We start from the raw sequence: 26,747 nt of genomic DNA on the forward strand, positions 1-26,747 counted from the left end.
TAAGGTATTTCAAATAAAAAGTCATCAAATATATAATAATTTTCAATATGCACAGTTACACCTTTATACATGTAAATAATATAGTACATAACAAATAAATAATAAATAGTACCAAATTTTTAGGATTTATCCATTAATAAAATTATAGTAGCTGTTTGGTGTGATAATTATCATACAAAGTGATGTTTCTAAGTGCCAATTTCTTATGTGAATATAATAGTGTAATTATTTTACAGTATCTAAATGGGTTATTTGTGTGAGTTACATATTGAGTTAATATTATTTTATCAAATGTGTAATTTGTTTTAAATAAACACAAGTTTGTCCAATTATAATCATCAACCAACTAGCTTAACATTAAAAAACAATATAATATGGCATAATATTCATTGATAGTTTGATTTGAATTACATTTTCTTACAGAAATTAACACCTGCAAAATAAAACCTAAGCATTATTAACTTACTTATTAATAATTGTCAATATCAAAACATTTATCCTATAGATTATTGCTTAATAATATATATTCCTTAGTAGCTTGTAATGAAGTTATAGTATTCAGTACAAAATGCCACTTTTTCTGATAAAGAACCTCAAATACGAAATTGTAAATTGTAATATTTTGTGGATAGTCTTTTGAGCACATATTATTCTGTCATTATCACAAGTCTTGTAATTCCGAATGGCCAAAGCACATGATTGATTTTTTTTTTGTTTCGTTGAATAGAATACTAGCATGACAATGGCGTGTGTCGTAGTAAATTTATTGTGGTGGGGTTTCGCCCCGTCTAAGTTTTCCACTACCAATTCGCCATTCCAGGTTTATTCAATGTCATAAAATATATTTGACAGGACGAGCCACCTTTTGCCGATGAGAAGAATACCTTGTCATTACGTTCACATAAAAACTTGAGACGTTGGGCTTTTTTGTGCATAAACACACCGTCAAGATGCCCACTCTCTACGGATCGTATTTCAATGGCTTTATTGCCCCAACCCATTATTTGGCCAGTTCCTATGTAGGCGACCGAAGTAGGCATCTCGCCCCACTGTAAATGTTATTCGTTTATTAGTTGATGGATTTATGTATATTCAAAAGCAAATTAATTGACTTTTACATACCTGCAGAACTATATTTTTGCTAACCCTACCATAAGTATTTACGTATACGCCTTCATTATCATAGCATAACAATAGTTGGACACCATTTGAATTAGGCAATGGTACTATGCAATGCGGAACAATTGCTCCTTGCGTCTGAAAAAATGATGAACGATTTAATTAGATGATAATTTCTTTAACAAGAGTTTAAAAAATATACTATATAACTCACATGCTTTGGAATATAAATATCATATACACTGGCAGTATCGAGATCAACAGCGTGGAAACCGTCCGCTGAACCGTAAATTACTTTCAGTCTTGTACCTTCCTCGATAGTTAGGTCAACTAGTAGAGGTCTGGAAAAGAACATTTAATTACAATAATTACAAAGACAAAGTAGGATATGCTTTTGTATTTCGGGGATTGCGGGTGTGGTATGCTATAGCACCTAATTGTTCTTTCTATACCAATAGTATTCGTTTTGTCTCCTTTCGTTTAAAGATATTTAGATGTCAAAGAGGACGTCATCGGGACACGATCACCACATTTAATGTCTTAAGTGTATACAGATATATCATTTGTTGCAATATGGTTATGGAATATAAGGTACATAAATGTCACACTTTACCTATGTTGCAAGTCCCCAAAACTTTTAAAGGCCATAAATTTGTGATATGGTTTGGGAGCCCACGCATAGATCTCGATGGAGTCTTTAAGAGCGATCACGAGGAACTTGATGCGCTCATACTTCACTATACGGAAATGAACGGCGCCCTGTAATTCTCCTACGTTAATCCAGCCATTCCTCCGTTCAACTTGCTATAAGCAGAATAAATGTGTCAATTCCCATTAACCTAGAAATATTAAGTTATATCGACGGTTTTAAGTAAAAACGCTTACGTCGCTTAAGCCATCAGTACGCAAAATCTTTGATTTTAACCAGCTCAAGTAGTAGACACGAACGCGGTTCTTTTTTCCAGAAACAGTGACGAGTATATTTTGGCCTTCTAGCACTTCCATCTGTTGGAAGCGGCGTCTTGAGATCAACTGATACACCTTTCCTTGGCCGGAACGATCCAGCAGCATCAAACCGTTTTCGGTGCCGATGAGAAGATTTACTCCTGGAAATTAAATTTAACAAATGTAAAACACTTTCAATGTAAAATATAATGTAATAACATGAATATCGTACCCCACAGTGCCGCGCACAAAATCTCAGAATTGAATCTCTTCTTATATTTCCTAATCTCGGGGGTATCAGAGGAGAGGTCGTGTCCTGTCGGCGTCACGTTGACATTCACGTGGCTTTCACGGCGTGAGGCGTTGCCGGAACCGCCGGTGCCGCTGCCGGTAGAGCCCGCACCGAAGCCGAATGTTATAAACGACCGCTGCTTCTGTTGCAATGGAAGGAACTGTTGCTGCGAGCCGACCGATGAGTTGGAGGGGGAGTGTTGGAGGGGGTGAGGGGAAGAGCCGGCGATGAAGGACTTAGAAGGGGTCGATTGGACCGAGGAGGGGGGGTGGTGGTGATGATGGACGGGAGCGCCTCCAGCGATCGCCTGCCTATACTGTAAAAGAATTAAACCCGTTCAATTTTTATGTCGGCATTGTATCGTTTCCGTCTATACAAATTGTTAGTCATAAATAAATTCCATCTCCCATTTATTAGTTTTCATCTCAGTATGATCGGAAAATTATTTGCTGGTTGATGTCTATGCGTTTAAAGAGTTTGCTTTTTTGTGAACGATTCATAACAATTCAGGCAACTCATGAAATAACTAGGAAAACTTTAGAATGATCGCTTAGAATGGTTTATGTTACAAGACGTTATTTATTGTTTTGTATGTTATATGGAATCATTTTCGTTGAAATTAAGTTGTTTTACTTATAGTGTACAAGATTCGCTTAACTTTATTTTGCATTCACATAGATTTGACACAAAATTAATCACGGAACCCTCGAAATTCACCATCAAGTACGCTATTTTCCTATACATTTGCAGATATTAATGAAGCTACACATGTAAACTCCTTTAAACTACTGAATACTGTCAAGGCTAAGAATGACGCAGCATATGAATACACATGTAAGCTAGAATGCATACATAGAGAAGAAGTGAATCTATTGACATTCTATATGATACGCTTTAAGCATTCTTTACTTACGTCGTGATAACAGCAGTCTGCAAACCGGTCGCGGACCAGCTCCAGGGTGTTTTGCATGATTGACAACCATTATCACATTAATACTATATACTAGAAGCTTTGCAATATACCTATTGCGATTAATGGGACCCTTGACGATATTATGAATTGTGTATAGAATTAGTCTTATAATTATGTTCAGTGTAGCAATAAAGTATATGTTTTATTTTTAATGTCTGTATAAATGTTCAAAGGCCATGAGTCCCATGTTGTTGTACATATAAATAATCGTAAGTCACTTAAGCACGGATTTAGTGAAAAGGGGCAATGTAATTAATGTGAATCGTCCGTATAATTGATTCGAACAGCTTACAAAATATTTTGAGGCTAAGAGTGAATGAATGAACGTTTATAATTACCTCTTCGCTTGTTGATTTATCGTGGCGCGGAGGAGTAGTCGGCTGTCCGGCTTGAGAGAGAAGATCAGGCAGCACCGAGCTGGTGCGAGAACCACTGCCTTCATTGCCACTTGAACGGCCCTACAGATAATTCCACACAATGATTTTATAATAAATATCCTGCAACCAATTTTTGGTACGTCCCATTGTATGATATATATATAAAATAGTGAAGTTCGTAATATAAATTACATTTCTATATACTAAATAAATGTCGGTACTATTTATTTTTTAAATTGTAACAAATTACATTATACGTAATATTTCATCATATAATTATTACATAAACACCACACCATGGCAAAAGCTGTCAATATAAAATACAACGATTATATAGTATAATAAGATTTTCACGATGAATTAATGAACAATTTCCCTGAGAGCTGTCAACTAATGACATGGTACGTGTGTGATATATGCTTGTTATTGGTTTAACGTTGCAACAGCGTAGCGTGACAAACACAAACACGGCATAACATGCAGTTTAAAACACATTCATAGAACAAATGTTGTATGTTCCACAGCTTCGGTGAGATTTCGTTAGGATTTCATTGCCGACATTGTTAATTATATTTGCGTACGGCACAATGTAATCTTTGAACTGCGTTCCGTTGGCAGGAAGTCGGTACTCGCGCACGGATGAGGTGATATATTATTAGTTGATGAATGTTAATTAGTTATGTTGTTAGACCACAGTACTAACTACCAGCCATTGTTAGATATGTATAACAGCGTCATTGAATAATCTACATAGATAAACATAAAGATACATCTCACTGAACCACATTTTGATTCTAATATAATATATTATTATATATAATCTGTCACGCCAGAACGTAAGACGTGTGAGCAAACTTAAGTATTCACATAACAGATCAAACTAAACTCTACTTCGGTACTATATTCGTAGTTAATATTTAAATTAAAACAAAACAGTTACAATGCTCCAAGACTAAAACCATACCCAAAATTATTTTCCACCAAAATAGCAACAAACCACAGCTTCTTAAATACGTAAAATACAACAGCATCACCATGTTAGTTTTAATAAGTCTACAATGTTAGGTGTGGATTAGAAACCCTTGTACCAAATGTAAGTAAATATATCAAACTATCCCGAGCAGTGAGCATTTACCTGTTCCTGTGCGATTACCGCTTCCTGCCCACTTGATAATAGCTCTGTGTGCCTATTAAATTGTGAATTTCTTCTGAATATGATATCTGATTCAGTCTTTTCTCTGCGCGGTCTAACTATGTTATTGTCTGACATGTCTTTTTTGTCCAGCGTGTTGGCAGTTAGATCCAGCGTGCCTTGTTTTTCGAAGGAGGCACCGCTGCTGAAACAAATGCTGGTCGCCGGCGAGTCACTGTTAATGCTGCTCTGCCGACTTGTGCTGTTGTTCTCACTGTCCTGTCTCAACAACACGGCCACGTTCTTTAAGGCCTCTATCGGATTGGTCGGCGGTGATTTCCTATCAGAGGTTTTCTTGTCTGCTATCTTGATTTCGTTCTTTTTGGCCATCTTTAAGCTGTCATTCATCTTTATGAAGTCTGTTAGTACAGGTTCGCCTGAGGTCTGTGGTTTGTTTGATTGTTTACGGGAATGATTGAAAATACCGCTGGACCTTAGTTGTTTGTTGGCTTCATTATGATTATCGTGTTTTGGCAAATAAAACGCAGAGTGTCGGGTGCTTGACAAGGGGAAGAGGTCAGAGTTCTCTCGCCGGAAACCTCTAAAGAATCTATTTGGAGTATCATCTTGCTCCTTTTTGTACTTCATGATGTCTGATAGTTTATCTTGAGTGGTTTTTTCTATCGGTTTCTGTTGTATTTGTTTATGACGGGCCGGCGGTGTCGCTATACCTTTGTACTTCACCCACGCATCCTCCATTTCAATTCTAGATTGTCGCTGTAGTTGCATCCGTTTTTGTTCAGAGTCTTTTGTTAGATCTTTTTTTTCTTCTTTTAGCTCAGTACTTTTCGATGGGAAAAATCTGGCAAAGTCCCAGTCCTTCAGCAGAACGACCTCATCGACCTCCGTTTGTATTTTATCTTTCTCAGTCTCCCTCTGATGTTATAAACAACAGTGCAAAAAGTACACATCAATATAAAACAAATTCTAAGTTACAACATCAAGTATTATTTATTGTAGTTAGTGCTCACTAATCTTACTTTGGCGTGAAAAATACGAACATTGCTGTTATATAAACGAAGGTATTATATGTAAACACTTTTTCAGCTTAAAATGTGTAGGAAATGCTTTAAAAAAAAAAACATAAGATACAAAACATTTTCCATTAAATAATAGCGAAATGTTAACACAAATTAGCAGTAACATGAGCGGAATGGCATGAAATAAACGTAGTTTTCAATATCATCTTGGCTATATTTACTTATATACTTATAGACGACTAAGACCAGGGGCACGTTTTAATTATCTTCTCTTATATAGTAAATGAATAAGTGTCTCTGACATTAGTCGTTTAACATTTAAACCAGTTTGACAAATTGACAGAGTATATTAAAACAGATTTTTTTTACAATGACTGCTGCTATAAAAACAATGATGGAATAATTAAAAAAGGAGTAATTATATACAAATGAGGAAACAAGTATATAGGTTGTGGATATGTCGTTACCTTTTTAACTGTTTTATTTAAATGTGAATTTAATGTTCAATGAACTGATGGTGAAGCGATGTCTTTAAATTCTTCACCGTATACGAATAACTTCAAAAACAATACTAAATAATTATCACATTTGAGCGTTACTCAAGAAGCCTCATAATTCACATCTTATACTCAATATCAACACGTCAAACGTGATCAAACGCTTCTAATTCCATATACACGTATGGAACAAGAAACGTATAGAACATATAATAGTAGATGAATGCATAGCTCGTGTTTAGCCCATTCCTTCCTACCACGAAACTTACCCGCTTGACGAGTGTGCGATCTGCGTGTGGATCGTCATCGTCCGGCGTCGGTGGTAGAGGACGAGTGGGCGCACAGCCTCCGCATCCGTCCTCTGATACAGCGCTCAAACCCGGCCTATAGCAAAACTCGGGACTGACAAGCGGAACGGAAACGAAAACGAAACCGAAACAAACGAAAAATATAAAATGCAAACAAAAATAATAAGGAAAAAATACACATTATTAGTATCGAAGATGATCTGTTATATTCAGAGAACATGAATTAAATAACTAAATGTTCAAATAACAGAAATGTGGAAATTAAAAAAAATTAACGATTTTCATTCTACGTGCTCTATTTGAATTTAAATCCATTATTTATATCAATGTTGCTGTAACGTTGAAAATATAAGTTTCATAGCACATGTTATTATAATTTAATCTCACAGCGGTTTCGGAGGGTCGCTGGCCAGTAATGTTCCGTCGTTGCGAACTCTCCCTCCGCTCTCCTCGGCCTCGGAGTCACTTTCGGATTCTTCGAAAGTAGGTTCCTGTGTATTCCTCTCCACTGGAGGACCTTTGCAAAAGTAACATTTTATGTATTAGAAAGTAAAATAGAAGCTAATAATAATTCATGTATAAATAATTAATTACCTTGTCCGTTAGTCGGCGCCCTCGGAGGCCTATTCGGTGGTTCATTGCCTGATACCACACCCAATTCATTCAGTTGCGCAGCCAGTTTATCTAGATCCTGTTGGTTATATAAAAAACCTCAGCATTATATATTTTAACAATATATACTATTCCGATATACACTCTGAATATGTATAAATATGTTTGTTAAATATAAAAAGCCAACGTCAACCCACCTCCGGCCGTCGCGGCGGTATCTGCGTCATGTGCAAAGAAAAACAGCGTGACATGAAAACAAAAACACAAGCCAATAAAATAAAATAAATTCACATACAAAAAAATTATATAACATCCTAGATTCATGCATCGCACTCTACATAATATTGATACGTTTTCAATGATTCCATGGAAGCTTTTAAATAAAACTATACCAATAGTCACGATAATCGTAAGTATTAAACTAATCGAGAGTATAGTAACGTTATATATTCACATAGAAACATAAAAAATATATATGTAATAGAAATACGGAAAAAACATCAAGGTATATCATTACATATTATGATTGTACAGAATACGATACATGTATTACCCTATATGAAAGTAATAGACGGGTGTTTTTTTTATTCGACGCTGGAAAAAATATATAATTTTATAATTCTTAACATTTACTGAAATAGAAGATATATATATAGCATAAATCTCACCATGGGCTTGAAGTGTTGCGATCCACGCTGCGGAGGCTGCGGTCCGGCCGGGGGCGTGCCGTTGTTGGAACCCGAGCTGTTAGAGGAGCCCGACGACTTAGGGGTCGGAGGCAATGGTCTGGGAATTTATAAAGCATTCTTATATAACCATAAAATAATGTGCATTGAAATAAACACAATTATTAATCATGTTATATCAAGCCGACCTCCGCTTAGTCCATCTACATATGTATATAATTTTAAGACGAATATTTATATTACATATTTATCGTTAGATTTTAACAAAAACATACTAGTCACTAAGCCAGACTAAACACGCAAAATGTAGAATCGAATGGTACTTTTGAAGGAATATAATATAAGATGTTGGAATAGTACTAACAAATAATTTTACCTACTGATTGTGGCATCCAGATAGTACGAGATAAAAATAACTAATCATTTAATATGAGTTAATATGAAACTGTAATTAGACACACCACGTGACATCTTCTTATATTAGCAACTAAAAATTAAGTAAGTTGCTTATTTTTTTTTACATACCTATATCTATTTGGTTGTTGAGCCTGTGGGTCTGGCACTACGATCAGTCTTTGTGGAATTGTCGGCCTCGCAGGTGGGCCGGGTTCTGACAATTATTATAATTATGACGTTCATCAGTAATGGATGCTTGTTATGATATGATATGATAGGAAGATGTGATGTAACTAAACGTACCTGGAATTTCTTCACGTTCGTCACGTTTACTGTTGCGCTTGGGTGGTGGCTGTGGCTGCTGGGCCTCGTTAGCTCTGCAATTTACAACAATAACACCATTACAAAAAACATTTCTCAGCAATGTAGTGATTTATAAAAAAAAGCAAGTTTGAAAGTTGAAAATGTATTATATTAATATGTAGTAAAGTCATATAGATTCATGTCGAAAATTCATGAGAACAAAAAAGGTACTTATCTTTTAATAAAGCTTTATATTCATATTAATCATATTAAAATCAACTACATATACACTGATAGACCCAATGATATTATAATTTGCTTACCGTCCCTCCTGTATCTGCTGGAAGTTCCTCCTCAGCGTATCACCACCCTGGTGTGCGGCTGCATTGTGTACTATGGATGACGGCTCTCCAGCAACAGCATTATCCTCCTCCTCTCCCTCGGAGCCAGAGTACTTGTAGTCTTCACGCACCGAGTTATCCTGCTTTCTCTTCTTACACCTGTCTATATGATCCTTCAACTGTATCCTCACCTGCCTCTCGGTTGGCTGATCCCTGGAGTATTCAATTAATTTATTAGCAAGTTTATAATTTACCTCAAATTAAATATACTGTAAATTAAATAATAATATAATATTTATACTTAATTGTATGCTTAATGTTATTTGTAAGTTTAATAAAAAAAAATGCATTTTAATTATAGTTCTTATATACCTGATGAATGAATGTTTTAATAGCTGTTCAGTGTAGGGGCGCTGATGATAATCTTTCACAAGTACAGTCTCAATGAAGCTGTGAAATTTTTTCGCCCACCTCTTCGACTTCAAGCGAGGTGGTGGATTTCTGTAGAAATAAACATTATAATGTTATACATCTATGTAAACCACTGGATACAGGGTAAGAAATGTTGAAAAAAAAAATATAATACCTAGGAATAAGGAATAGAGCTCTCATGGGATGAAGATCACATAACGGCGGTTGGCTTTCGGCCATTTCGAGAGCAGTTATACCAAGAGACCAAAGGTCAGAGCGATTGTCGTATGTCGCTTCGGGGTTCTCATCGCAAGCAATGACTTCCGGCGCCATCCAATACGGTGTACCAATGAACGTATTCCTTCTACCAATCGTTCGATCCAACTGTGCGGATACCCCAAAATCCACTAGAAAATTACATTATTATTCAGATTTTAAATATGCATTTGCAGACAATATTCAATTTATTTTCTATTTATATATGTTGGTGAATTTGAAATCTTAATTTTTGCATTAAATATGAAAAAAAAAAAAAATTTTCAAAATAGATAAACATTTGAATAGGACTTTAAAAACTACATAAAATCTCCAAATGATGTGTTTCATTATATTTACAATGATGTAAAACTTTTGCTATCATAATTTCGGAAAGGTATTGATGTGATGAAAATGAATAAATTGTATTGAAAAAGCTGAAATATAATAATTATTTGTAATCCCATGATTTTATCCTTAGTATAAATTCGCACTTGCTTAACAAATGCTGTAATGTAAGTAGAGTAGAAGCGAATGACCTTTGTAATTGTAATTTTATTATTATACATATACTTGTTTACATCAAAGAAAATATTTATAACAAAATAATTAAAATTTACCACTTGAGAGATACACATCACTACTTCACTACTTTATCTAATAATGAGCAATGAGCATAATTCAGGTTTCAGGAAAATAGAAAAATTAATGTTATTTTTTATTATGATAAGGTAATGATTCACACTCAGAATATGTTATATTAACCAATAAAATATTTTTAAGCCAACTGAAATATTGAATTGATAAGAATTAATCATTATTATCTCTGGCCTTACCTAATTTAACTTCAGCGTTGTCCGTAAGCAGCACATTCTGCCCTTTGATGTCTCGGTGTATAACCTTGTTTGAGTGTAAATGACTGAGACCTCTCAAGATTTCTCTGCATATATAGGAAATCCATTCCTCTTTCAAAGACTGCCCTTTGGTTGATTTCACCAAATCAGTTACAGATCCTAAAAGACGTTAATGTACATATAGAAACAATACATCATTATTTACTCTCAAAATCTTAAATAATATAATAAGAACACATTACACTTTGAGACAACAAAATTGAGTCATGTATTTAAAATATATTACATTAAACATTATGGGCCCAAAAGATATGACAATAATATGACAGATAAATAATAAATGTCATAAAGTGTAAACTAATGTTTGTATTATGTTAGAGATGGTATATTGTTTCAGATAGAGGTCATTGAACTATATACATCAAGTACTTAAAAGCTCTGATATTTATATGAATACAATTATTATCATAAGATAATTATTACATTGTTAATTAATATTTGTATTCAGATGTACTGAATTGACTTATATGATTTAACTTACCAGCACCACAATATTCCATAACCAGCCATAACTGGTCATCTTTACCGGGAGGGCTTTTTTTGATAAAAGCACCATAATAGGTCGCAATGTTGCGATGGGTGGAGTACTTTTTTAAAACATTGATTTCAAGCTTTATCTCTTCTTCTTCATCTTGTGTTACGTCCATAACTTTGATGGCAGCAAGTTGTCCTGTTTTTGTGTGGCGTCCCTATAAAAAAAAGAATATGTGAAAGAAATCTTTTTAACTATGTTTTAAAGTGTATATTACATATATATATCCAACATGTTTAGATCCAATAAAGTTTATTAATAATTTAGTTTCTGTTTTGTACCACCCCTGTTATCAGTATTTCCTTATTTCAAATACAGCCAACATTAAAATGAGTAGCTTTAATTAAAGATAAAAGTATGCCAATCATAGGGCCATGAGTGTGCCCACTAGCAGTTGAAGAATATTAGGCCACTGCTTTATTGTTGACAGGCAGATGAAAATTAATTATGTTCATTGACATTAATCACACCACTTAAATGATAAAGACAACTAAAGTAGTAATGAAATTTTACAAACATTGGTAATGCAATAGTGCACTATATATTATTTATATAGTTTTCATAAAACTTAAGAACTAATATTACATGTTAGGACACATTTACTGCACACTATACATACCTTGTATACTTGTCCATAGGTGCCATTGCCCACAACTTCTATGAGTTCAAATATCCCAGCTGGGTCCTGAAATTATGTATACACAAGAAATGTATAGATGAAAGCTAATTATAATCCCTATAGAAACTTTAACTATGATTCACGCCCTGTGAGATCATTGCACTCGAGGGTATTTTGAGAGGATCTTGGTCCTACATGGCTTTATCGGCGATGGTTAAAAATTATGAAGTTCAAAAGTTTACCTTCAGAGCACTGAGGTCAATGTCGTCCAATGAACAATTTACAGACGGTGCCAGTTGATGCGCCATTTTGAGTATATTGTCACACACGAAGACAAAGCATGAGAACCTCACATCAATTTACAAAGGAAATTAGAAACCTTAAATTACAACATTGGACTATATGTTTTTAGGATTTTATTCTTGCACATACGAATTATTTATAAAACACATTGTTTACAATTAAAATTACACTAAATTACAGATACACAATTTATATGCCGCACACACACCCGGCAGGGATGCCAGTTGCTAAACTCAGTATCTGCCATCGTTCTACCAATATGATCTTTTCTACCCTATTCTACTATAGATTATAAAACTCTAGTTCAGACCTTCTATCTTTTGATGAAATGTATAATAGAAATTGGTTCAATTGGGAAGCTTATATAAACATGAGATAAACATATTTTTATTCATTTTGTGTTTTTTTTTAATTAATGTACTTATGTATAAACATATTAAACGTTTAAAATATATTAAATGGGAAAAGTAAAATAAAACATACCTATTTACTATATATCGTAGAAATATTTAAAATTCAGTTATTAAATAAGTACTGAAGGGTCTAAAAATTTAAAAAATACACAGTTTATTTTCACTTTCAAATTAAAGTACTTACAAATTTAAAATTTCATTGTGAGTTTATAACTATATAATGAATAATACCTTTCAAAGACAAAGAATCTATTAATGATTGTTTATTTTTTTATAATAGTAATATTGTTTAAATGGGTCAATTAAATATTACCACATAGGTAGGTATTCTATAAAAAGAGATTGAATAATAAAAAAAAAGTTGACTGACTAAATATTATAGTTTTTGAGAAAATTCAGGAAGTGGCTATCAATATTGTATGATAAATGATTGAATATTATTTAAAACTTGCCTGTTAAAGTCTAACGAAGAACGCTTAAAACCTTATTAAATATTTGTGTTGTAAATAACTTACAATGTGGTATCTTATAATTTTTCTATTTTTATTGCATTGGTGAGATTAAAATGTTGTCATATCTAAAATAACATTGTGCCTCATAAAAGAAAAACAAGTGACTCATTTTATACTTTGGTATTATAATATAAGTCATGTAAATTATGGAATAATATAATTTGTCAATGCAAACAGAGCTTAAACTTGTAATTTTCTTAGGAATATTACTGTGGGCAACAAACTGTTTCACTACTTATTACCAATTTAAAATTTAAATTTATAAATAGGATAAAGCTACATGTCAAAATTATTTTTATAGCTTTTAAGTGCAATGTAAAATATATTCATTTTTAATTATAATTACACAGTTTCTTGTCAAGATATCAAGAAATTCTTGATATCAAAGTTGCTTATATGAAGAATTTGTTCTAGTCAATTCCAGAAGAAATTCAAATTAAGATTATAAATTCCCACCTTATCTATTTGATTTTCGATTTATTTCCAAGAAGGCGACCTTTTGATATGAGGTAATAGAGTATATGAAGTAATAGTATTTCTAATAGATTCTTCTAGATATTAAAAAAAATAAGTATATTTATCAGCTATGAATCAAAAAAAAAATAGTGTGTAAAAAACGGTTTATTGAAGAATAATTAATTATAACATTAAAAAAAGAGCTAACTTCATTGTATCAGATTAAGCGATTCTTAATATCAAATCCACAGGATAAACAAATTAAACTGGTGATAAAATGATTCCATTGACGTGAGATTTTATTGGGGAGAAAAAAGTTTTATCTTAATTTCTGATTCACTCTTTCTACGAGACCTTTAACAGACTGGTTTGTATAATCGGGATAAATAACCAAAGAACTAAGAATAAATAAATAATTAAGAGATTTTACTTGAAGAATCAAATAATTCTGAGATAAAATTTTTCTCGTCAATATCAAAAACCATATAATAGATAAGATTAAATTAGAAAAGACTGTGTTTCATAAAAAAATACTTTCGTTTAATTATTTTAAACTAATTATTTTAACTAAGTAACATTATATATTTGCAAGTAAACAATAAGTCGTCACTGAAAATAGAGCTAATTTAATTCTTTAAGTATAAGCAGAACAAATCACACAAATTATATTTTATGGTTCTGATATAAAACAATAGATTAAGAGCATAATATTTTCTAGCCTTCTGATAATTTTGAAATAATTGTTTAAATAATTTAAAAAACTCTGCTTTAAAGAACCACGGAAAAATCTCTGTACCTATCGGTTGCGAAATGTAATCGTTTGTGTATATTTGTAATAAAGGAAATTTGAAAATAAGTTATATGTATGCAATATGAACAATTTACGGAAGTTTTATGTTTAGTCCTTTGGAGAAAAAAAATATAAGAACCATCATAAAAAATATGAATGCTCATCTCGCCTAAACTGTGGATTTACTGTGAATAGACACCTATATCATTTCTAAATATTTCGTTTTGTATTCTCATATTTGACATTAACGTTCAACATTTAATTAAGCTTTTTTTAAAAAATACTTATAAGTTTTTTTTAAACTTCACATAAGAAAACTCATAAAAAAATATTTAGATTATTTGAACAATTAAGATTTTGTTATTATTAAGACCTAAATTCTGAAAGATAAAGAACACATAGTCAATCATTCTCAATTCGTATAAAAATTGAATTAGTGAATAAAATGAATGTAGCCTGCTATCATTAGAGCATGAATTGTGAAATCTGACTTGCAAATCTGGACCGCGAGGGTAACCTTAGTTGTCAATTGGCTATCGTTGAAAAGACGTTGTTCATCAGAATGTTATATCATGAATCATGACCTTATTGAAATATCTATGTACGTGATCTAATTTTGGTAGGTGAAGGTTGATAAATAAAAGGTTAACTTAAACAATACGCTTGGTATGCCTGAACACGTTATAATAACCAAAAAGTACTTCACCGACAAGGCACGACCGAGTCTAGGCCGTTTATGGCCTAGTTATAGATCGCAGAGAGACATGTGTTGCACAAACAACAAACTTAAATTATTGACTATTATATATAGATAGACAAGTAAAATAAAGTCTCGGTGCTACGTGCGGCTGCGCGGCCGTGCATACCTAATCGTAAGATCAAAGCACGCATAGGTACTTTACCAACTCCGACACCCACACGACTTTATCGGGTCGCTGGTTTTAGATGTGTGCGTGTAATAGCACACACAGTCACAGCCGGCAACACTAATAAAACTTACCAAGACAGAAGTGCGGTGTACGGTACTATTTGTTTGGAGGGAGGTTGTGGCACTCATACAAGCGAGGGAGAGGCTGTGTTGGCGCGGCCAGCCAGTTTACCGTTGCAAGGCGCGTTGTGCGGCCGGACGTTCGACCGTCACCCGCCGCCGCCGGCACCCTGTAGCCCGGCCTCGCAACCTTCCACCTGGACCTGGACCTGGACCTTACCAGGACTGTACCATTGAAAATCTTGTGTTCTACGAGGGGTGTTAAAGACTAATCACCACATATATTGATCTCTCACATAGAGACGAAGTGCTACAACTCGTGCTTAATTCACTGAAGTGCTTATCTCAACTCTGGTTCTTTATTGGATCGTCTTTGTCTGTTTTAAGGTAAGTTTTGGCATTATAAGAATAGAACAAAAACAAAACACTTTATAACTGTTTTCATGAATTTACATGTACCACGTAGCTAGGTAGAGTTAGCCGTGACTAATCTTAATGTTAATGCAGCCGTATAAAAAAAATGAGAAGTATTTTATAGTTATAATATAAGTTGTAAATCGTAAAACGTGTTTTGTTTTCAATTAATGTTTATATGCTATAAAAACTTAGTAAATAAATAGAATAACCTTCCAAAGACTTGAACAATTTATTTATAATTCTATAACTAATACAGGGAACGGAAACGTGGGAAAGACGAATTTTATATAAAAAGAATTCTTATAATTACAGTTACACGCTGTCCGAAATTTTTATAAATTTTGCTTACAAGAATCTACTTTTCATCTTTTAATACGGAGATTCTAACGCTGATATCAAGCACAAAGATTTTTTAAGCGAGTATTGACTACGTGAAAAGGTTTTATGTATTAGAATAAAAACAAGTTTGGTTTAGCCATGTGGTGGACTTATCTGCAGACATTGGAATTTTATACAGCCATTAAATAAGTTGCAACGCACGTTTGGCAATCATTCTTTCCGCGTTTTCGACAATGATTAAGACATTCTAACACATACATATATTTAATTGACTATGTTTTTGAATTTTAATTTCGTTTAGTAACACATAATTATATATACTATTATATTACAATAGGATTGTAAAATTGCTGTTCTTTTTAAAAAAATGATTCGCTTTCACAGTTTATTGTAATGTTATATAAAACAGATTTTGAAAATTAATAAATTTAATATAAATATTCAACTATAACATTTTCTATCTGTATACAAATAATTCTGCACGTATAAATGCCACATATTAAGAAATGTATTCTTACCACAAGTTTGAATACTCATACGAACCATTTCCCGTTTCTCGTTTAATAACCCATGTTCATACTGTAATATACAAAGATTTATGAATGAAAAACTACACACGCTACGGAAGTAATTTGACTATCCAAACTTGAAAAGCACACACAACTGTAATACAACTGACGTTATAATAAATAAGTATATCAAATATATCGTAATTATTTTATACTTTAAAATGATATCTTTGTCTGGTTACAGGAATTTAATATCGTTTTCATATTTTGAACAAAAATTGTACATGGTATCCATATTTCAGCGCAGTGTAATTCGACCAGAACTATATCATATCGGATAGTGTGAGTGCATCCATTGTTTTTCATGTAAGAATACACAACTGTAGGTAATGATATCTGATTCATTTTGGACGGACAAATATATCTCATCATTATTATGTTCTAGATACAATTTATTAAAATTATTATTGAAAGCTGTATGTCAATAAACAAAGTTCCTTATCAATTTGATATGGAAATGTACTGGAGGCGTAGGTTTAATAACATAAAGCCCACTTGAATTACACTGTTATTTATTTATTTTAAATGTAAACATGCAAGCATTTTTAGACTAATAAATATAATATTGAATATTTTCAATCATAATTTTTAATAGGTCTTAGAATATATGACAAATGGTTATTATGATTGGATTATGTACTGTAGGAAAATTAAAACTCTTTGTTTATAATAGCAATAAAGATCTTAGAGAGCTAAATGGTTTTCAGTACATGTTGCAAGCACTGAGGACATCAACGAACGACGATTTCACAATATTATGCTGTTATTAGACTTTTATAAAATGTAATGGCAACAGTTAAGTTCTGGAAATCGTTTAACATCGTGATTGGATCCTTTTATTGATGTACTTATAGTAAATTTTAATTACATTTAGGTTTTTATTAACATATAATTTTGATGGTTAGATATCCATGAAATTACAATTCAAGACTACAAGTAAATTCAATGATATCATTTTGAATGTGTATATGTTTTTTAAATAGCAAAAACCAACATATAGTTTCACATTACTAACACCAACAATATCGTAGGCAGCATTTTAGTAATATTACCAAGAATTCGCCTTTAGCAGTAGAGAAATGCCATTAAAGTCAGCGGGCGCGGTTAGGGCGTTACAAGCATTGTTCGTGCGGCTTGCAATAATATCTATTATCCTATGAGCATGAGCCGATGGAACCATGCTCGCCTTACGTAACGCTCCATACAAAGACATCGTGTAATTTGTCCCACGGTCTACCATCCTATACCTGAGGTTTCATATAAATGTCAAGATAGGTCTCGGAAAGCGCTAAGTGATTTACATATCGAATCGATCTCTATGAATAAATCTTATAAATTCTATATAGCAACACAAGAGGAAACTGGGAAGGGTTTTTGTGTTGCAAAAATTTCCATTAAATATCTAAAAAGTTTAATTGGTGTAGATAAATAGACGAATTGTAGTGAAATGACCGCCTTGACCCTATGCGGAAGGTTTGAACTCGGCCAACCGTGGCGCGCTCCTGCGTAGAAATTGTTCGTCCTTGCTAACACAATACGTAACCTTTGGCCCTGAATAAGTACATCGCACCGACATTTTTGCACAGATACTACTATTTATACAAAATGATATATTTAATTGTGACGTTTTAGCTTTATTTATCGACTTAAATTATAGTAACCTCTAGTAATACCGTTTAACTATAAATGTATTTAAAATTATGACAGAAGTCAATGTGTTGTATTGAGTATGTGAAGTACTTTGAGCAATGACGAGATTTATTTTAACATTCTATTGGGTAAGACGTAACGATTCTTTCAATGCTTTTAAATTATCTTGAGTTGAGCAACCAATTATGTGTTGCCAAAAGGTATAACGAGACTGACAGGTTGTTAGAGATGAATACTGTTTTTTTAATATCCTGTCCCTAAATTGATTGAAGGAAATATGTTCTAGTTCAACTTCCTCCTGCTACATTTGTTTCCGCTGTCTTTTTGGTGTAAGAGAAATTATTAAAGCTGTACAGGTGAATTGTAATTTATGCTCCTAATTAACAAATATTACTTCGGATTGTTTTTGTGTATCTTTTGAAAAAGATTCTTTATGAATAAAGAAGAACGTAATATCTTTATTATCTACCAATATATAATATCTTCTCTTTTTCTACACCTATCGGTAATATAAACCCAAGCAATGGATACGATTTCTTAGGTGTTTGTGTCAAAATAAATTAGTTTTATGTTTTACTGCTTTAAGAATATCTATTCAGATAATTAAAATTTAAAACCGTTTTAATCTCATAATTTATACTCAGTTTACTGTTTTCATATTATAAATTATAGATTATTATTAATGATCTAATAGGTACTCGAAAAATCTTCCAGTGGTATAACAGTCTTCTCGGAATTATGGGAAGTTATATATGAAAAATAATATATATTTTTATTCATCAATAAATAAAAAATATACTGTCTAGTAAGTCTAAAAAAGAAATCGCCCAATTCAAAGTGTTCTCTTACAGCCAAAAGCGTGACTAACGTATGCATTAAGATTAATAAGTCGAATTTTACTCTATACTTCATGCAAACATTAACATATGTACATACGTACACACACAGATGTAATGTCTGATATTTTTTTTTTCGAATATTAGAGCCAAAGAAACCACCAAATACCGCTAGTACCGCAGTCGGTTATTGCTCTCGGATTCCGCAACAAATTAACATGTATTCGGTACAACCACATTTTATACTTAGTGTCTATAGAATAATTGTTTTTTATTAAGATACTTGTTTAGAAGCGCTTTCTAACATATGTGCTATTGATTGACCTATATATTTTGGCGGCATTCTCATTAAAATTATATAGACCATAATAAACAGTACTTGAAGTCTTTAACAGATTAAAAAAGGCGTATGACGTTCGAGAAAAATAAAAAACAAGAAATAGTTCTATTTTTTTTTAACAAAACCAGTGCTGGATAAAAAATTAAAATAAAAACATTTTTTAATTATTTTACCATTGTAGACCTTGATTTTGTTGTGTATTTCCTGTATTGTTAGTACTTAATAACAATTCCTACAAGATTTACGATATATTATTAAAAACCAATGAATAATATATTAAGTTATTTATAAACATAGTTAATTTGTACGGACATATAAATATTAAATTAAAAATAAAAATTATCTAAATGTAAAATAATTTATGATTGAATGCAACATAGCATTATAATAATTTATTAAATATAAACTTATAAGGTAATTAAAATGTCTCGATAAAATCCTTTCGACCAATAGTTTATTATATGTTGGTCACGAAAAATTAATAAACGCAGAATTTTATTCCAAATGATTCATATATATAAAGTCCATTTAAGTAAATTTCTTTGATACTTGTGGTACGATAAGAGTTTAAAAATTAATTTATTATATTAAAGTGAATTCAATAATGAAACATTAATCAAAAACATAGATGTGCTAAAATTATAATGCACAAAGAATGTTGTAGACATCTAGTCGAATTAATAACTGGTTTGTAGAAATATTCGCTGATAGAGTGTAAGTGAAAGCTATGATCGACGTGCATAAAAAACATTCAAGTTTATATATAAATTTTATAAATAAATATAATCAATAGTTGATTTCAAAATACACATTGACGATTAATTATGTTATTATTGTGAATCCATAAGTGAAAACATTCGAAAAATATTATTAAAAAAATTTAGTATACAAATTATGTTCCCATTATACAATACTTCCGATAATTGTAAGTCGTATAATAATTTGAGTCAATGATATTAGATTCTAACAATCCAACGTCCTTCATCGCTATGCGGAAATTAATAGACAATTTACTTATAATCGAGAAACTAAAAGAACTGCAGTTATAATAAAGTGTCATTACTATTTTTAATGTATTATTATTGCTATCTATTATTTAATGTTTGCATTCTTCTGTTCTCAAAATACATACATGAAATCACAATTTTAATCTTTCTTTGTTTATTGATTTTTATAAGACATATTCCTTCACGCATAAAAGTTTACGAATAATCAGAATTCTCAATTATTAACTTTTTGTTTTACGTTGTGTATGAACCGAATTTTCTATCGGTGCCCTGAGTACAAGTTTCCAACTTGACTTCACAAGAGTGCATTCCCGTTTTTCATTTATAAATATTCTTACAGGATTGTAATGATGTATGTTTCGGAAAAATCTGTGAAACGCTTCCTACGTTGAGCAACAATTCTAAATTGCGTCAAGGGGTTCCTTGTGTGATTTTAGAAGATAAAAAAATTTAATATGCTGTCACCGTCGAAATTTTTTAAATTGATATTTTAAATGTTATATGTTTTATAATGTAGTTTAAAAAGATAGATTGTTCAAAAATCCGTTAACAATGAAAATAAAACAAAACTGAAACAATGAATGAAAGAACTAAATGTATAGTCATTAATTTATAAATGATATTGAGTTTTATTGTTGTTTATTTTGATTAAGTTCGAAAACTTTCTCTCCAGCGCATTGTTAGATAAGTTATTGAATATCATAATATTGATATGAATAAAGATATTAGAAGCAATAGAAAGTCAAAAAATTTTACATTCGCTTCGAATTATTTCTATAGTAATAACAACCACAAAGTGCACATTATATGTCTAATAAAAACTAGACTATGTCTTTATGTCTTTTATTGGTTTCTTAAGCGTGGGATTAAGATCGCAGTTTTAGGTATAAACTTTATAAACTGAGTACTTTTCCAGTAGTTCGAATGACCTTCAGCTTTAATCGTACAACCGGAACATTTGTCACGGAAAATTATATGTACAAACTCCTTTATACCCTCAGAGATAACTTAATAAGAATTACACTTAAAAATACATGAGTAAAATTTCTTATGCTGCAATGGGTTTCTTAGAACTATTTTGTTGAGACTGTTTCGTCTGATTTATATATATAAGAATTCAATTGAAGACTTTTAATTTGGAATAATTTATAAAAGTAATGTTTTTTATTTCATAAGTGATAGTTCCACAAAATATAAATATATCTATATCATACACAGAATCCAAAAAAGATACATTAATTATTAGTAATATTAATAAGAAGAAGCTTCTCGTGTCTTATGAGATGCTAATTTATTAACTATCTCAACCGAGACAGGTATAATCCGTTACTTCCGAATATACAGTTGAGATGAATCTGCAAATATAAAACCGCAACAGTGGTATCCAATTAAGTGGATTGCTAATAAAAGTGAAATCGTGCGAGTGCAGTGGCCGGTCGTTTGCGGCGCGACGCGACTCGAGCAACGCGAGTCCCCCGGCCAGCGCATTGATGCCCATTTATAAAGATAAATTGACACCTACTGCTGAATCAACATCGAGATGTCAACGTGACCTACGCAATAATGTTTATCATGTCCCTGATGCAAATAAAACATTTTACATACCTACAATTAAATGGCATTACAGCTACGGATACTTTCCTAACTTATATATGTAAATAACAGCTATTCAAAGCTCAAATCGAAATATGAACTAAATAGATTATAATTTGTTCCAATAATATATTCATATTACCATCCTACGCTTTTCTATGTAGAAATTGTATAATAAATTACTCTTAGCAGTTCAACTATTGTAAACAGTCGAGTAATTTTTGTAATGTCAACATAATATTACATTAGAATATATTTTGTAAAGTTAATGCTAGTATTCGTATGTGTATTATTTTATTACTAAGCATTCACAATGACGATATTTGTATTCAGTATGCATAGCGTTTGTGAGACGCGCAATATAAGGCAAAACATGATCAGACGGCAGAGTTCCTGAACACGTAACAATATGTAACAATTTAGATAACCAAATCTGTTTTTGAACATCATTTCGACTTATAACATTTATAATTTAAATCTTTACTATTTATTAACAAAAACCAAGGGCTGTTCTAATTGTTGTTGTAGTATGTCTATTAGATATAAATTGTTAAAGGAAATCTTGAAGTCCAAGCACTGAGTTCGTTCCGGACATTAGATATAATTTATCTCTGATCCAGATCCGGTTCACTGTACAACGCCCACGCCTGACTCGCCTTATTATCAAACTAAAACGATCGAGCGATACATTACAATTAAATGTTCACTTTTGTTTTTGTATTGGTTTTTTTTTATGTCCAGCTTAATGGGTTCCGCATCCGAACAGTGAAAATTTAGACTAGAATTCTTTTATATTCGTTTATATTTTGATAGAAATCGTTTAATATGAAAACCGATTTTTTATGTTTGTAATATATAAAAAATATTGTAATAGATGTAGGTATGTTTTGATTTTTACCGCATTCCCGATGGACCCGGCAATAATAAAGAATGTGTGTCTAATTACTGACGGATTAGAGAAATTTTCTTGTTGTTGTGGGAAATTGATTAAGGAGTCAATCACATAGTAGGAGAAGATATTACAAACGAGTTAGTACAGCGTAGCGTTTATTGAGATTTGTCATTACGTTTATGCTTGTAAAAAGCAATTCGTTATACCGCTTCATCCATTCAACATTTTATATTTCAAAGAATGTTGGTCAAGTGCCCACTTGTTGCTATTCTTTCTTTTACCATACTTTTTACATTTTATTAGGTCAGTTCTGTTCGTTTAAATTATATTCATTCAAATACATTTCATTATTAGTAAGTTTATGAAATAAAATAGTTACTTTTGCGAGGTTTTATTATGTTAAACTGTTTCACTATAAACGGACTGTTTTGCCTAAATAATATGAAACCCGGGCAGAGATTGAATCTCAAACATTACAGCGCTCCGTTTCTGAATGCCGCGGAAACTGTGTCAAAATGCAAAGTAAGATTATCGCGGTTCACAGTAACATGGTAATAGGGTTATAAAATCGTTAACAGCTAACATATAGTACTGGAAAGAAAACGTTGAAATAATTCTCTTATAGAGGTTAACTAATTTAAAATGGCCGACATCGATGAAAAGGAAAGTCTGAAAACATACATGACAAATCAACATGATTGCTCATAGATCATGCAAATGGAGCAGTGCCCGTGCTATTATCAAGACACATCACGACCGTTTGACGTGACTCTCACGTAGAGGCTTTCGTGACTCAGCGAGGCTGCGTGGCGACGGTGGCAGTGGCGTGCCATCAGCGACGCATTAATATTGACTGTTCACTTGCTTTACACGCATTATACCAAAAATATAACATACTCCGGCATATATTGGCCCAATTTACTTTTAATTTTTTTTTTACCCAACGAAAGCCCGCAATTACAGAACCGAACTGAATATCTTTTCTTAAAAAGAATATATTGATTACAGCTTATGTGGCTGGCTTCACGATTTAGTTCAGCTGGTTTGAGCACACTTTCATCTGCCTTTTGCCTGTCAATGCATCATCATTATTGATTGACCGTTTGACCTCGTGTTGTAATTTGTTTGCTGTGGTCATTGTGACTGATATAATGAATAAAATATTATTTACACCTGTACGAGCAACTTGTCTTTAATTTAGACAACTTCAATTTCATAATTAGCTTGAAATATAATACATAATTTATTAGTCATAAAAATACAACTAACTCAATTCTAAGCATCTATTTATATGGTCTTTGCTGTGAGTAAAACGATATTTTACAGTTGTTTAGAAAATATTTCATTTGTCTGGATAAAAAAAAACTTTTTTGTTTCCGTTTAAAATTCCAATAAAAACATCGCTAAATAGTTGTTGGACTAAAAAAATATTTGATTAACTGTAATGTAACAATTTTTTTTAACATCAAATAAATAAAGCAATAATTTGATGACACCGCAAAAAAGTCAAATAAAAAACCTATAATTTGTTATACAAAAAGACGTTTAACTTTAGTATTATAAGTATAGATTCCGTTATGCATATACTTGTCGAATTTATATGGAGAATAAATATAAAATGTTTTTCATTCAGATGAAAACTTTTGGTCGTTGTATATTGTGTTCATAGACGTATGTTTGGGAGGGTATCAGAGATGTTCTGATGCTCAAGGCGGTGCAGGAAGCTGGTACCGATGGGTCAGCGGCCAAACGACGCAAAACTACTTTCATCGACGCTCACGACTTACATTATCGGTGCATCATTCCATTAGCCGCACCCGCAATCATAACCATAATCTATACAAATTTAGCTCTAATGTTATTAACAATGAATCAATACACAGACTATTGCCTTCATTTTAAAAATATAAATAAAATGGTGGCTCATGGCAAAAATAGATCCAATAATTCAAACAGCATTTTAGCTTCGGTTAAAGTGGTTCATAAGTATTACAAATATCAACTTGTTACTTGTTTGACACTTGACATTATGTCATTATATCATTTATCTATTAATTAGTAACACCGTAATTATATTTATTTATAATTAATAAACACTTTCATACGGAAATTTTCTAAATTTTATTTTGATTTAGTACCTACCAAAGTATTAATTTTTGTAATTTAAATAATAAATCATATTCGGGTTTTTAGCTTTTACATATATTTTTTGTTAACTGTGTTTATGGTAGTATAAGGATAAGCGAGATATCGCAAAAATTTTTACTTTTAGCAAGAACTATTATTAATTAAACACTTAATCACTTAGAAATCAAGCTTGTCTTCGTAGTATTATCTTGAAGATTAGCTTTCACAGTTCGCATTATTTATAACTATTGATGAGCTTCGTCAGTCATTATGGTATTTAAATCTAAGCGCCATTAGTTGAGAAGCTAATTAAATAACAAGTTAGGAGACAGCGACTGTCTGTCCGTCCGTAATTAATAGCTGGCAATGTTGAGCTGACCAAGAGATTGTCAGGAGGTCGTCAGCATTCAACTCGTACGTAAACGACATAAAACTCAATAAAAAAGTATAACTCGCGGTATGTTAGACGTAAATCAAATTGAAGATGCCCGATAAGTGGATAATAATTAGTGGAAGACGTGAAAGCGTTGGGAGAAAAATTCGTGAGAGTTCTGTGTAGTGTGATTGTACATCTGGCGGGACATCCGGTTGCGGTTGGCGCGAATATCGTCTATAAAAAATATAGGTATCATGGGTTTTGACATCTACATCGTAATGCTATTAAATATGACTTTATTGTTCATGATTGTACACTAAAAAAAAACTCAAAAAGGAAAGTAAAAAGGAAACACGTACATATGTCATTAAAATGTTATGAGAAAGAAAATTACTGAGTGGAAAATATATCATAGTAAATATGACAGTTGTAGAAACGTGATGATAACATACATAACATAATACACCACAGATAAAAAATAGAACAGTAATTCGTCTATAAATACATTTTTTTTTACCAGACAGCCAGTTTTCTATCTTGCGTTAGCGCTTACTCTATGATTACATGTATTAATTGCAGCATTTGCCATTTACTTGGAATGTAGTGTTATAAAGTGCGGTTAGATATGAATTATGATGCCAAAGAGCAAACAAGAGTTAATATTGCTTGTACGTCGCTCAAAGTCAGGAAGCAACGCAAGTATGTTTTAATTCCACAGCTATTAATATAACATGCAGTCATAGATTAATTTAATTAATTTAGTGACCTATCGAAGGTTATTAATCAAGTTACAATTTGTTAAAATTCATTATTATTATAATATATTTAGCAAATAGGAAATTATTATAAAATGATTATTAACTTAAGAGCGTGTATATTTTATATCTAGTTTATATTTCATAAATGTGTAAAACAAATATATATTTTTAATAAGACGTAACGAGCCAATGTAAGTTGCCTCCAAACATATTTATGAACTAATTTCGAAGCAAAAAATCGTAACTATACAAATATCTCAAGTGTTTTCATTAGATAAGTAATTTATGATTTAGTTATTTTCATTTACAAAACGCGGAGTAAAGATATTTAATTTGTGGTAATAAAAACCGTTTGCAATGAGTCGAATGCCGTATGTCAGAAACGTGTTTGCCTGTGATCGTTTAAAATGTATAACGAAATAGTTTTTGCGTATAATAGATAAATGTATAATTGTGTATAATTAAATGCTGCTGTACCGAGAAGTATGGCAGGTACCGGTAGCGATTATGCAAGGAGCCGGACCCGGGACAATGTATATTATTTATATAGCTCGCTCTCCGTGACTTGATCAAGTTTATATTGATGTACGTATTGACCGATATTACATAAATATATACGATATTGTCTA

General features: G+C 32.0%; 2 protein-coding genes across 5 annotated transcripts in view; one reads left to right on the plus strand and one right to left on the minus strand.

Annotated features, from left to right (window-relative positions):
* Positions 1 to 29: 29 nt before the first annotated feature.
* On the minus strand, positions 30 to 12,288 carry LOC116770198 (misshapen-like kinase 1). 4 transcript variants are annotated; one of them, XM_032661613.2, is made up of 22 exons: positions 11,995 to 12,288; positions 11,753 to 11,818; positions 11,083 to 11,290; positions 10,524 to 10,700; positions 9,608 to 9,839; positions 9,394 to 9,522; positions 9,004 to 9,234; positions 8,681 to 8,754; positions 8,507 to 8,591; positions 7,964 to 8,081; positions 7,493 to 7,513; positions 7,278 to 7,374; positions 7,071 to 7,200; positions 6,645 to 6,759; positions 4,842 to 5,774; positions 3,668 to 3,787; positions 2,297 to 2,498; positions 2,005 to 2,225; positions 1,733 to 1,923; positions 1,334 to 1,460; positions 1,123 to 1,257; positions 30 to 1,049 (listed from the first exon to the last, which is right to left on the minus strand). In XM_032661613.2, exons 1-22 carry the CDS (start codon positions 12,058 to 12,060, stop codon positions 801 to 803), a joined length of 3,927 nt encoding a protein of 1,308 aa, XP_032517504.1. In that variant the 5' UTR covers positions 12,061 to 12,288; the 3' UTR covers positions 30 to 800. The 4 variants fall into 4 exon arrangements, with proteins under 4 accessions (XP_032517504.1, XP_032517470.1, XP_061382979.1 ...); XM_032661579.2 differs by having other exon boundaries at positions 2,297 to 2,672; XM_061526995.1 differs by lacking the exon at positions 4,842 to 5,774 and having other exon boundaries at positions 11,995 to 12,287.
* A 2,976-nt stretch (positions 12,289 to 15,264) lies between these two features.
* The window catches only part of LOC116768351 (uncharacterized), a 38,589-nt gene continuing 27,106 nt past the window's right edge, over positions 15,265 to 26,747 (plus strand). Inside the window, exon 1 of the mRNA XM_061526869.1 lies at positions 15,265 to 15,601. The gene's annotated coding sequence lies outside the window, so the exon portion shown is untranslated. The remainder of the gene's footprint in view (positions 15,602 to 26,747) is intronic.

The sequence above is a fragment of the Danaus plexippus genome (assembly GCF_018135715.1).
Source record: "Danaus plexippus chromosome 3 unlocalized genomic scaffold, MEX_DaPlex mxdp_30, whole genome shotgun sequence".
In the NCBI taxonomy this organism is placed as follows: Eukaryota; Metazoa; Arthropoda; class Insecta; order Lepidoptera; family Nymphalidae; genus Danaus; species Danaus plexippus.

Coding starts and splice junctions, on each gene's coding strand:
- LOC116770198 (XM_032661579.2), bottom strand. CDS start 12,060: ATGGCGCATCAACTGGCACCGTCTGTAAATTGTTCATTGGACGACATT. Junction 10,701..11,082: donor TATGGAATATTGTGGTGCTG/GTAAGTTAAATC, acceptor AACGTCTTTTAG/GATCTGTAACTGATTTGGTG. Junction 2,226..2,296: donor TTTGTGCGCGGCACTGTGGG/GTACGATATTCA, acceptor TTTAATTTCCAG/GAGTAAATCTTCTCATCGGC.